At 44.9% G+C, this 14,049-nt stretch overlaps 1 protein-coding gene across 1 annotated transcript; it reads left to right on the top strand.

The window, feature by feature from the left end:
• Positions 1-7,339: 7,339 nt before the first annotated feature.
• LOC104496773 (D-beta-hydroxybutyrate dehydrogenase, mitochondrial-like) lies at positions 7,340-12,799 on the top strand (the record flags this gene model as incomplete). The annotated part of the gene is made up of 3 exons (XM_010139938.1): positions 7,340-7,492; positions 9,674-9,804; positions 12,452-12,799. Coding segments are annotated over 3 exons (632 nt in total), but the record flags the coding sequence as incomplete, so codon positions are not given.
• Positions 12,800-14,049: the final 1,250 nt, after the last annotated feature.

Here is a 14,049-nt window from a genome sequence, read left to right as displayed (position 1 = left end):
GAGGGTCAGCTGGCTCGCACGGCTGGTGGCTGGGGAGCGCCGTCACCAGTGGTGCTGATTGCAATTATCGCCAACAGCAATACAAAGAGTTATTTTATATGAGAACAATGCACTGGTGCACAAACTGGGGCCTGCCCAAAGATGCCGACTGTGGAAAGTGGGTGACCACTTTCTGAAATCCATCAGAAGAGGAACTTCCCGAGTCTGGAGGTTCCCAGATATCCCACAGGAGGAAGCTGCGGGGAAGTGGAGAAGAACAAGTGTGCATGTGTTGGAGTTGGTGGGAAGGTGATGTGTTTCTGGGCATGATTTGTGAAAGGGGAAATAAGTAAAGGGAATGCAGAGAGGGCAGCTGCCGTGCCCTGACAAACCAGGTGCTTCTCCATAGAACCTGAGGACTGTAAAGCTTGTCCCTGGGAGCGTTGCGTAAAAGGAAACCCTTCAGTTATACACCAGGGGGGAATAGACTTTAGCTTGCGAATAATTGCAGACACCCTAAATCCTGGGTTATCCCTCCAGAACATGTGACACGGCACAGATAATGGGGCCACAGTTACCTCCTTTCCCAGTTCAGCGGCAGGGTGAGAGTCACCCAGTGTATTCCTGGGGGATACACTTGGCTCAGAGCAGGCTTACTCGGGCTCAGAAGTAAAGATCCCCTCATAACGATAGACCAACAGTTCCTGCTCGCACAGAGAATATAAGCAGAGAATAAAGTGTGGAACAATAATGAAATGCACGGCCTCTGCCTGCCTGTATCACACATGTCTTGAGAAGGGGATGAAACAAGAAGTAAGAAAAAGCCTAGATGCCACTAGGCATCTAACCACTCGTTAAGTACGTGTATTTGTGGTTGATCTTGCTCTTATCTAATTAGGAGGCAGAGCCTTCTCTTGGGCTCTTTCCCAAGCTGCAGAGGCATTGCAGACAACTCGCAAAGCCCTTATAGGCTCCATGGGGACCGGGTCACCTGAACCTCTGGGTTATGGATAATTTATCTGGTAACTGTGGCAGCTTAAGGAATGGTTGTGTTTGTGCTGTCATGTAGACTCTTGAGTCCACAGTTCAGCACTAACTCGCTGGTTGTCCTTGCTGCTTATAGGTGTTTGGACACACCTTCAGACCAAGCCCCTGTTACGAAAATACCCCACAGATAATTATAAAAATAATACGGGTTTTATTAGGTTCCCTTAAACAAGTTCGAATGATGTCTGGTTAGGAAATTTTTACAAAGAACAATACCTTACACGTAACTGACAACTTACAACAAGGGAAAAACCGGTTTCGCAAGTAAATCAGCTCCCAATTTAAATCCGAATACCTTCTCTTTGCCAATGCAAATTGAGAACTATCTACCAACAATCTAGGGAGACCATTCACAATAGCTTTATCTCCACTAGCTAATAGAGGAATCTCTCGCTTACAGAAACGCAATTTCTTACCAAAATATTGTCGTCGGCGTCCCAACTCCAATATTTCGTAGCCCCTGTTCTAACGTCTTAGAACAGAGCGAGATCCCTTTCTCTGCCTTAGCTTGTCTCCGAGAAGAGACAGCGTCCTGCTGCTTCTGCAGCTTGCGGCCTTCACGCCTTGTGCTTGTTGTTCGTGGTGCTGGTGCTGGTGCTTGTGCTGTCTCTTCGACAAGACTCCCATTTATATAGTAGATAGACGTGCACTGTGGTCAATTATCAGAGATGGGATCTAAATGAGTTTTCGACAAAACTCAGACTTGCAGGCACCCTCTCCACAGGGGTCCAGAGCCCTGTCTTTGTGTGCAAGCACCTGAACGGAGGTAGCAGGAGAGCTCCTGGAGTCTGCCTGTCTGCTCCAACACAGGAAGGATAATTAAAACCCATCACAGCCCCGCAGAGCCGCTGGCTCACTGCCCTGTGGTGGGATGGGGAGAGAATCAGAAGAGTAAAAGTGAGGGAACTCATGAGCTGAGATACAGTTTAATGAGTAAAGCAAAAGCAAGACGCGCAAGCAAAGCAAACCAAGGAATTTGTCCCCCAGCTGGCAACTAAGCACTGCTCACTCACCCCCGCCCTGGTGGAATGGGGGGAGAATCAAAAGAGTAAAAGTAAGAAAACTCATGGTAAAGTGAATGCTGCACACACAAGCAGAGCAAACAAGGAATTCATTCGCTGTTTCCCATCGGCAGGCAGGTGTTCAGCCATCCCCAGAGAAGCCGGGCTCCACCACACCTAACCGCTGCTTGGGAAGACAAATGTCATCACACCAAACGTCTCCCCTTCTCTCTTCAGCTGAGTTTATATGCTGAGCGTGGTGGCATATGTGCAGAGGCAGAACGGTAACGTTACCGATCCAGGCAGCACACATGCCATGGGAAACCTCTGTTATTGAGCAATCTTCCTCCTAAGTTTATTAAATGAAAAGGGGCAAAGGAGTTATTCTGACGTCTGGTGTTAATGGACTAAATGCCACAAGCTGTCTTCATGATTTATAAGATATAGGGACATAAATATTTTTGCCTCAAATGTAAAGAAAGCCTGACGATACTTCAAGCAAAAGACTGCAGTAGGAGCGTTCCTTCTTGGCACCTCTGAAAATAGATGTGTTTTCTTTGGCATTTTTTAACTTTATAAAACCAGTTACAATTTAACAATTCAGCTCTCATATAAACCAATTTATTGATAAAGCCAGGAATTGGAATTTGTTTACATTTGGGTCAGAGATTGTTTTAATGAAATTCTTTTTCATTATAAAAAGAATTCTGAACCATTTGTAATCACATTTATATCCTGAAAGTATTAGAAGGTGAGAAAAGGATGTGACTGCATGGAACATTTTGTCCGGAAAGTTCCCAAAGGGTGGCCAGCAGAATGTGTGAAGAGAAGCTGAGCAGAGGCGTCTGTCTCTGGGAATCCCGGGGTGTTTGCCTGGGGATTGTTCCCTCTCTTCACCTCTGCCATTTTTGCTATAATCTGTTTCACTCAGCCACCAAAGATTTTAAGTACATCATATTGGGGTGCTGGACATCTAAATTCAGATCACTAAACCATGCCCATATCATTCCAAAAATGGTCACAAGGAGACCACTGCAGGCTTAGTGGCACAAAGGCCAGGGATTCCAAATGAAACCTCAGAAGATGTACCAAATCAGAGAGGCAGCAGTGAAACAATGATTGCTTTTTGCATTCTCTGTTTAAAAAGCTCAGAGTAAATCCTGGTAAGGAGTAAGTATTTATCTTTACAATTACAGGATCCTCCTTTCCATGGACTGTGCACCTCAGACAAGTTTTTGGCAGATATGCTGTCTTCCAAGTCATCTTAATGTGACTGATAGGCCAAAGCTTTGTCCTTTATCTTAAATCTTCTCTTGTAGTTAATGAAAATACATGGTTTCTTGCATTTATTACATCTCTATACACTATTTTCCTCCCTTCAATCTTGCAGAGGGCTCTTGCTTCTGCTTGTATTTCCATAAAGCCTATTGATCTCGGTCAGCATCACGTACTCTTCTTCCAGACCTGACAAACGGGCAAAATAAGAGAGCCTCTGTCCAGAACAGACAAGAAGCTGGCAATGAACAGCGTGCTCAGAGAGCTCAAGTCCTCCTGAACCTTGTTCTTTGTCCATTTTAGTTGCTTCAAACCTCAACCGAGGTTGAAGAGGCTGCAGTTCTATGCTGTAAAGCCTTGAGTCCCAATGGAAAACCACTGAACTGTGGACTGCCCTGGATGCGAGAGTCACGCTCTCCCGCCGACTCAGCTCACTGCATGGAAACGCATGAGAAGTTCCTGGGGAGAGAGCCCAAGAAGCCTTGCTCAGCAGTTGCTGGTGGCAGGGGAAATCACAGAGGAACACTGTGCTCTAAGATTTTCCTGGGCCCATGATAAGTAGACTTATAAAAGACTAAAAGACTTCCTGCTTTAAGTAGCCTGTTCACTATAAGATGTACAGAGACTGTATAAAATCTTCCTTTCCTTGTCCGTTGTGAGTGGGTGACGTGTCGCTAGCTGGAAGGGAGAGATATTAGTTTTAGTCCTACCTCTTACTGCAAGGTTATTAAGTACTGTCCTCCGCTTAATTATTAAGATTTCCTACTCCGAGAATCCACCCAGCAGGCCCATGGTGCTATATTTTAGCCCAGACATCCTATACCAACTGACTCATCCTTGCAGCAAAGACAATCACAACATGGTACTCCAAACCAAGGAAGGTGACTCCCAAATGGACATATCTGAAACTCTGGAGTCTGAGCTGGGCTGCTACCACGGACACCCTGCATGGCCACAGACAGATCGGTTTGTTCCCTCTCTCTGTTTTTCAGTAGGAATATGACAAATCACACTCTTCTTCCTTTGGCTCGTTGGAAGTAGAAATTATCTGGGAGGTTACGTGAGACCTAGTGTTCTCCTCCTGAAAGCCTCACTAATTTTACGTTAGGTTTCCTAAAGTGATTCTTTAGAGCCCCAGCCCTATCTTTTAATCTTTGTCCTCAGGATCCATTTTGATCAATGAAAATCTCTTTGACATCCAGTTCTGTTTTCTGGTTTATGCATTTCCTGCCTGCACTCCTCTTCCTAATCTGTGCTGGGACCAAGGTCTGTTTTGACAGTAATTTTTCCCTTCAGCTGCTTTCTCCTAACGTGTCTGTGCTTGGACTCCAAGGAAATGCAATGTCTCTCTCCTTCAGTTGTTTGATTCTTTCTTGTCCATCTGGGTTTCCACCTAAGGACCGTATTTCTCAGGTGACCTGAGCTGCATTTGTCGAAGCAGATACACAAAATATTTTGTATGCAGGTTTATAGCATGAATTTTTACTACAAACCTTTTAGGAAGGGAAGACCAAAGCAGATTCAAATGCCCTGAGTACATAGCTGGGCAGGTTGTTTCTCAGGAGGTCGGAAATTCTCTCAAAAAGTCACATTAGGAAATAACGAACTGTTTGTTATTTGGCTAGAATTTTGTGAATTGATTCAATTGAACCAAGTGGCAGGAAAATCTGTGGAAAATGTCAGAATATTTCCCATTTGGGAATGCCAAAATGTTCTGAGAAATTATTATGTTTTTCTTGAGGGCAAATGGAATGTTTTGAGCTGACTGAGCAAAATCTCTTTTGTGTTTTACTTAATCTTCTCTTCAGACAAGTCTGTTTCAGTTTAACTCACACCAGTTTTTCTCCTCTGGACTTCTGATTTGGAAGAAAATCAGTCATCTGAAGTTGAATGGCAGCCCATCCGCAGATCAGGCCTGTGCAAGTACAAAAAATACCACTAATTAGCTTTTACAGAGGACTCTCTAATCCATTGATCTTGAAGCATTTTACTGGGAGTTCAGTCCCATGGGGCTGCTTCCATTTAAAGAAGGAGAAGTAAAGCCACAGCATGATGGAAAGGCCTGGAACAACAGGGCGATGGCAGGGGAAGGAAGGAAAGCTAGAATGCCCAGTTCCAATGGACAATTTTTTGGTCCATTTTCTCTCCTCTCTGCTAATGTTTGGGGCAGTGGAAAAGAGGTGAGGACACAGGACACTGCTGCATTACTGGGACAGCGAGCAGTCTGTATCTCAAGTTCTATGAGAGGTCCAGTGTCCAGGATTGCTGTGTGATAGACTGCTGAATGATGGCTTCCTCCTCCTCGGAGGACAAAGTTACCAAGTTCTGTGTGGCAGTTCCTGGTTTTGACTGGTTTGCTCTGCAAATGAGACATTCACTGGAAGAACTTTGTTTCCTTCTCTTTTCAAACACCAATTTCATTATGTGATACTAGTAGGTATGTCAGGACGGCTTACCGAGCTCTGCTTTACAAACTAATTCAAAAATGGGTCTGTTTCAGCTTTAACTGTTGTTGTGAATGAAATCCTGTGTTAGCAGTTCTTGGCAGGGTTCTGGAAGGACCAAGACACCACGGAATCATCACAATAGCTTTGTCAGAGACAATCAGAAGGAAAAGACTTCAGCCCGAGGGTTTCTGTGGCACCTTCATCAGGGTGACCAGAGGTCCCCTGAGAATATCTTTATCACCATGGGTACAGGAGGATACACAGGGTTGGCATCACACCCATTCCCCAGATTCTGTGTCCAGAGGAAGGAGGAGAGGCACTGTTACCCACTTTGCCTCACCAGAAACAGGCTTGGAGATCCTGTAGAAGGTATAACAAAAACAATTTGCGTCAGACACTCTGAGACACATAGAAGAATTCTTAAAAAAAAAAAAGGATGCAAAATTGCCAAGGCTGACAAGAACCAGATTGCAAACTCAGCTGTTTCAGTGGAAGTCAGGCTGCCCTGTGGTACTTCTTAGTCACACTCCTGGTCACCCTGGAAATCCTCTCATTCTGAATTTGAGGGCAGAAGCAGAAATGTTGTCAAAAGCACTGTGTCACTCACTGCTGTACTGTGCCTCTGCAGATCTCACCTTGAGAACACAAATCTGCACGGCTTAATCAGCGGGTAGTCAGCACGTCAGCTCCAAACTGTGAGCGTTCTGCTCTTCCGTGGAAAAGCATTTCCAGCAGCCGAGGTTACTAGTGCTGCACAGTGCTCACACAAAGCGTTCTGTGGCTTGGGGCTGAAGGACTTGCACTTTCTGGGAGAGAGTCGTGTCAGAACAAGTTTAAATCTCTGCTTGTAAACTCTGGAATCTTGCTGCATTTCAGGGGGCTGGGCTCCTTAGCACCTAATCTGGGGGTTATGTGGGGAGCAGAGTTGTCCAAGAGTACAAAATAAAAAAACCCCAAACCTGTATCCACTGACCCTACTTGGTTACTTTACCCAATGCTGCACCATGTATCTGATTCTGACTGAGCTCAGAAGGAATTGAAGCTCAAATCCTGGAAAAGGAGCCAAAAATTTGTCTCCTAAATGAGTCAGGCACTTTGAAAATATTACCCTTTAGCCTTTAGACTGCTTAATGTAATTTTCACAAAGCTGCTCATAGCACACAGTGGGATTAAAGTAATTAAAATATCATGGTATGCCACACTGGCAGTAAGATGTAGTCTCCCCGGTCATGCTGTTCATAAATAACTTAAGACGACTATAAAGTGAGTGATTTTTAAACAGCACCAAAACTTATGTAGTTGTCTTGGTTTCAGCTGGGAGAGAGTTAATTTTCTTCGTAGCAGCTGGTAACAGTGCTGTTTGGGATTTAGCGTGAGAGTGGTGTTGAGAATGCACTGATGTTTTAGTTGTTGCTAAGTAGGTCTCAGTCTAAGGGAAGAATTTTTCCGTTTCCTGTGCTCTGCCAGTGCAGAGGTGCCCAAGAAGCCAGGAGGAGCATGGTCTGGACAGCTGACTAGCCAAAGGGATATTCCATACACAGGACATCATGCTCAGTGAAAGATGTTTGTTGAGACATTTCTCTTCTACAGGTTTCTGGGGGCTTGTCAACAATGCAGGAATATCGACGTTTGGTGAGACGGGGTGGCTGTCTATGGAGAAATACGAAAAATTTGCAGACGTGAATCTCCTTGGGAGCATCAGGACAACCCTGGCATTTCTACCCCTTCTAAGGAAATACAAGGGTAATGCTAATCCACTGTTATTTAGAGTTGTAGAATAATTAGCTTACTATAATCAGGGTAATGTAGCATCTATAAAAGAAGCCTTAATTGTCTCTCATTGAACTGAAATGACAGCCTCCTTCTGGGTGGCCTGAAAGAGCAACTTGATCCTGAAAAGAGGGTAAAGTCGTAAGGGGAAAAAATACCCTTAAAGATTCTGTCTTTATAATGCATGAAGTATTTACAAATAATGAATTATTTCAGTGTTTGACTCAAAAAGGAGAGGAAAAAATGCTTACAGTAGATCTTTAAGCCCAGGAAAGACTTTGGAAGCAGTGACAATCAGAAAACACAGACATCCAGCTTAACTTTATTATTTAGGCTTCACTATTTTACTGTTTGGCAATTAAAAGAGGAAAGGATGACCCTACAGAGCTGAACTAGAGACATGCACCTTCCAGTTGCATGCCTAGCAAGATCCTCTCTATGACCTCAGGACGGAAACTTCAAATGTATATGAAACAGTGCGGTACAGAGAGGCATGGGCATGCAAGGGGATAAATGCATTTGCACGGAGCACCGTATGCGTAGGTGTAAGCCCGTTAAGGTGCGGACACAGCAACAAGCGCAGTAAGGGCTAGGTTTCACCTGGATGCCCCAGACATTACAGCTACACAAAAAGTTGGTAAGATGAAAGCATCCTCTTTGGCTACTCTGCTTCTTTCTGCATGGTCGCCTTTGGCTGATGATATTCTGGTGCAAGAAAAAAAAGAAACCTTTAAATGCTGCAAGCTGCATGTGTTTTTGTTAGAGAATGTGCTACTGCATGCGTGGTGTGGCTGTAACACGGGGAGTCGTCACCTTCTTTCTGTGTTGTCCGACTCACTGCTAGCACTCTGTGATGCTGATCCTCCAGAGGCCTTTGTCCGCCTGCATGAATTGCAAGGGGCAATCCCTGAAGTGACAGGGACTAATTCATCATCATCATGGCTTGGCTTCGCGGATGAAGATTTGGGAAGGGCTTTACCCACGCTTACTGCAAGCGCACTGATGGCTGAAAAGGCCAATGTGGGATAGGCAAGTCTGGTTGCAAAGAGCACACCGGAAAGGTCTCCTTGGGTGGTACAGTCGAGGCACGGTTCTTTCTGCGCTGTCTTTTCTCCTCAAGACTGATTCTACGTGTGCTTTCAAAGGAGACAGCAGCATTATGTACGGTGTGTCTCCAAATCTCCCAATTGGAGGCCAGGGTGGACCACTGATGGTGGTCAATATGGCCAAGGCTGAGGTATTGTTTAATTACATATATGATATTAAGCACACGCAGAAACTTTAAGATTTGGGTCTGGATGGCTGCACATACAGAGTTCCTTGTCTCAAAAGAGAGCTCTGCATCTAGATTTCCTGTTTCCCTCCTTGCAGGAACAGCCAGGACAGCTAAAGCTCACATTTTTAGGGGCAGCAAGTGACCTCTCCAAATGGAAAGCTTGAACTATGGATGTTAGAGCATTCTCCTGGGAAAGCTGGGTTACCTCCAGCACAGAGAGAGGTTAAATGATGTGTCCCACATCCTGGGTGTGTGCCTGAAATCACCTGGCTACTGGATAAAGGAGGCAGAGGTCATCCTACCATCACGTATATCCAGCAGCTGTGTTCAGAAGGAAGGGGCTTACTGCCATGTCGGATGAGCACCTGTTCCAAGAAATACTGCAAGGTTATTTACACTTGTAAAAGGAGGTGTTGCCCTCCAGCCTAGAATTAAGCATCCTACGCATGAGAGGAGCAACATTGCCCTCTAATTTTTCAGTACAGCCAGGCCAGCTGATGTAGCATATTGATCAGCAAGCTGGGATTTGTCCTCTTGTTATTGTATGTGAGGTTTATTCCAGACGCTGTGTAGGAAGGCAGGGAACCTAATCCAGAGTGACAGATTTCACTGCACTCCCATGACACCCTTTTGGCACCCCACAAGCCTGTAGCATTTGGTCAAATCTGGGGCCCAGGCGTTACCCACATCTCTGCTGGGACTGTGCAGGTACACAGCCCAGCTTTGACATCCTGTGGAGTGAAACAGCATCATGCTAAATACCACCTTATCAGCACCTAGATACCACCTTATCAGCAGTTCAGAAGGCTTGGGTAGACCAGTTCTGTGTTAAAGACTGAGAGTGAAGTTTTGTTATTTGCCCTATCCCCTTTTTCCAGGACGTATTGTTTTCATGTCCAGCATTATTGCCTATTTTACTCTGGGAAATGGCATTTATTCCATGACCAAGGCAGCTATTGAAAAATTCTGCGATGCTCTAAGACTGGAAATGAAGAAGTTTGGTGTCCAGGTAAGTGATGTAACAGCTGTTTCTAACATCTGTAACACTGATTTTCATATGAGAAAGAGAGAAGTTTCACTCCTGAAACTTCCCACAGATCCAAAATGCATCTTTTTGTGGGGAAAGAAGCAAGTGGCTGGCACAAAAAATACCAGACAGCAGTGTGGGGGTGGAAATTTTGGCCAAGGGACAAGAAAAAGTGTATGCAAAATAATATCTAATCTTGTGCAAAGTCAGCTCCGTGCATCCAAACGACAGAGAGAGACCAGAGCTGAGTCCATGGGAAGAGGTGGTTCCTCTGTGGCTCATCAGGCAGATGGAAATCACAGAACAGCAGACCTGGGGATGTTTGCAGTTCTGAGCAGTTGTGGGATGGGATGTCTTCTCTTTGTGCCAACACTGCAACTTCCACCCTTCCTCCACAATCCCTACAGTGACGAAACGTCCTAAGACAGGCCTGCCTGAGCAGGGCCGTGCTCTGTGAAGAGCTGGTGACAGTGCCAGGGATCTGCCGCTTTCTCTGGGGTGGCTGCGGAGCAAAGAGCCCAGACGCTGAGCGCTGTGCAGTGAGAAGGAAGGCTTGTTACCTGCCTGAGGGTTCTTTCTCTTGCTTCTCTCACAACGTCAGTGCTTAGACACTCCTTCCTTTTTGTGAGAACAGCTATACAGCAAGAGGCAGTAACGTGCAGAATAATTACGTTTTTATTCTCTTAACCTAAGAGCCTCTCAGAGTGCTCTTAGTGCCCTGACTAAGCAACACCGATAGTCAAACCTGAAGCTTAGATCACTAAGTAGCTTCACTAGGCTTTTTGCTTGGAGTCACTCCATTGCGAAACACTCTTCTCAAGCGCTGTAAGTCTTCCCTAGAGGATTTACATTGGTGTACTCTTTACGTACACGGGTTTACTGCATTGTTCATAAGCTTTGTGTTGGAAGAACTCAGAGCTATGCATCTATTAATTACTCCTCTCAGATAAATATAAAACGCTATAAAATGCAAGTGATTTTACACATCCTAATACCAGACAGCGCAATGAGGCTTTGCACTGATTAGCTGAGGATAATCTCAAATGCATGGAAGAGCTTAGTTTAACAGGTTAGCTGCTTTGGTTGTTCGGAGGTTTTTACTCTTCTCTCACCCCCGGAATAGCCCCAGCACGTAACACAGCAAGCCAGGCAGACAGACATTTCCAGAGTATCTGTGAGAGTTATTTTTCTGTTTCTCACTGTACACAAGACACTGCCTGGCATCTCTCTCAGAACTCACCCTGCAGAGAGCCTGCAGAATGCACAGTCCCTCTTCCCTGTGCTCCCCTGCCCTGTCGTTCCCTTTGTCCTTTCAGGAGAAAGTCACACAGAGGTGGCAAGGAACAGATGGAGCTATGGCTCTCTCTCACTGAACTCCGGCCAGGCAAGCTGGCTGCCTACAGGAAACAAAAGAATGGGTCTTCTAGTAGACAGAAGGCTACAGAAAATCAAGGAAGGGGGAAAAAGCATCATCTCTCCTTTCCTAGCCAACTCCAAAAAGCTGCAAAACATGAAGTTTTCAAACCTTCTTTGTTAAAAATAAATGTGGGAAGTTTACTATTGGCATTAGTTTGGCTAAATCTAAGCACTTCTGAAAGTGGCACCCAAAAGAGGGCCTCCCAAGATGCCCTGTGACAAACCAGTGTGAGGCGGCATAAGACATCCACAGCTAGGCAAGTCATCTCTCTGCTGGAGCTTCTGGTAGATGGGCTGGCTGGCAGACTGGAGACATTAAGGTTTTTTATCATCACAGACTTTCCAGAGAACACTTGTCAGATCCCCAAGTTTCTTAGGCAGCTTAGCACCGTTTTTCCTCACCTCGTGTTGTGGCCTTTAGAAATCAGGTCAGTTAAATGCCATGGAGGTTTTTAACGTTGTGCATCTACACATAGTTTCCTGACCGACAGAGTTTCCCAACTGAGGGAGAGTGTGCGCACTGCAAGTGCTCAGCCTGCTCTGAAATTCCTCAGAAGCCTCCTAAGTTAGCAAGACAGTCGCAGCAACCCATGCAAAGAAAACAGGCGGAGCAGCAAAGGATTTGAGTGCTTTCAATTTAAATCTCCACGCACAGAAGTCTACGGGAATTTGCTAATGAGTTCAGTGATAGCCAGACCAGGACCTCTGGTCCCTTCTGTATTTGGCTGACCACACCTCTTTTCCAGGACCCTCTAACTTTCTTTGACATCTCTCTTTGTCCCAGAGTAGGCCAAAAAATTTACTAATTGCAAGATTCGCCACTGAGTGAAAGATCCAAAGTATTCCACTTTGGAGACATCAAAGTCATACTGAAATGCTTTGTCTCACTATTGTCAAAACATTTACACCATTAAGCATTCTATAAAAATCAAAGATGCACTATTGCATTCCATTAAGGAATGCTGAGCAGTCAAAACAGGAACATTAACATCAGAACAAAATGAGGAAGTCAGAGTAAAGCACCTCTGCAATCTTAAATGTTTCACGGGAATATATTTGATTTCAGTCAAGTTTTCAAGGTTAAAATTTCAACAAAGCAGCATTTTCTGGAAGAAACCTGCCTGCCGAAAGCTTCTGATCTGTTTTACTGTCTGTAGTATTTAATTGAATTCAGAATGACTGCATCTTGTTAAGTTTAACATCTTGCTTTCAGGTCTGTATTATTCAGCCAGGAAATTATGCACGCTTTACAAAAATCCAGCCACCAGTCAGTGCTGAAGAGATCTGGAATGAACTCAGTGATGAGGAGAAGGCAGTTTACAATAAGGAGTATGTTCAAGAGTGGGCAAACTTTTTCAACAGCATACTGAGCGAAGGAAGCACTAGCGGCAATGAGGTTGTAGATGCTATGGTAGATGCTTTAATGTCTCCTGCACCCAAGGCACGTTACATGGTAGCAAAGCTGAAGGAGAAAGTGCTGGTGTTCATGTGTGCTTTATTCCCAACCGTTGTGATGGATTCCGTTTTGTCTTATGGACTGAGTAAAGTAAAACTCACATAGCCGAGGTCAGTGCTATTCAGTGACTCAAGCTGGGCAGTTGTTTTACACTGTGAAAGGCAGGGCTCAATCCCATGTCCCCAGAGACACCAAGTTACGGTGTTAAGAGACATGATGGAGACAAAAGTGGAGCATATCCCACAGGGCATCTGCACACCTGAAATCATTCCAGCAGAGATGGAAATACCTTATCTGTAGGAACCTCAGTAGTAATTCATTATGGGTGATGGGATGCATTAAGAATGAGCAGTAGACCTTGAAACACTCTGAATGGAGTTAAGTGGCTGTAGCAAGTTAGGAAGAGTTGTGTAATGAAGATGTAAAGTGGAAACAGCGACTTGGCTAACTACAGTGCAGCACTTCTTCAGGTGTTCTGGATAAATACCTGTGACAAAGCCAAAATGTCACAGACTCTGGGAAATAAGTATCATATTCCATTTACAAATGAGTATTCAATACTAAATAAACTGTCTTTTATCTAATGTCTGGATTAATCAATGTGTTCATCTAAAGTGTAGCCAGAGAGCTGAGCACCAAGGTGACAGACAGCAGCATGCAGGACCAACCTGTAGCTTAGAAAGAACATAGTCTGGAGCTCTGTTTCTGCTACAAGTACAGGGAATTACCACAGCTTCGTTAACAGTCTCCTACTAACTGGTGTGGAAAAGATTGCTGGTTTATACATACACAGCTTTAAATTTGGCTTGGTGGTGGCATGGCACAAAATCCAAGAACTCTGGGACCAACAGGTCCCAGAATGGCTGAGATCAGCTGCGGTGATGCTGGTAAATTTGGGGCAGCATCATGGAGCATTAGCCTCCCCCATGCTGGGTCTCTATTGTCAAACTGAAGACCCCGCTGTATGTTGACCTAGTTCACTTTTTGGTCTGAACCAGAAATGGCATCCTATACCTGGGAAGTCTTTCCTACTATATTTAATTAATTACTGACAAACGCTACTTTCTCTTGTGGTGAGTAATTGGGCAGTTGGAGTCAGAAACATAGGTGAGATGAGCAGAAAGAGTGACTGTTTCTAGGTCCTCTCCTGATGCGCTCACTCAGCGGTGGGCAGCCATCTCACTGCACTGTTTTTAGACTGTGGAACATCTTACTTCTCTTTCCAATTGCTGGTCCCATTCTTGGATCTGACGTTGGTAAGAGGACGAACCAGAGCTTCCAGCTGCTCCCCTGCCCATCAACAGCAAGATTATCAGATGATTATCATCCACTCTCCTCATTTAACCACCACTGAG

Source organism: Buceros rhinoceros, unplaced genomic scaffold (assembly GCF_000710305.1).
Source record: "Buceros rhinoceros silvestris isolate BGI_N320 unplaced genomic scaffold, ASM71030v1 scaffold31837, whole genome shotgun sequence".
NCBI lineage: Eukaryota > Metazoa > Chordata > Aves > Bucerotiformes > Bucerotidae > Buceros > Buceros rhinoceros.
This window is presented reverse-complemented; position numbering and strand designations above follow the sequence as displayed.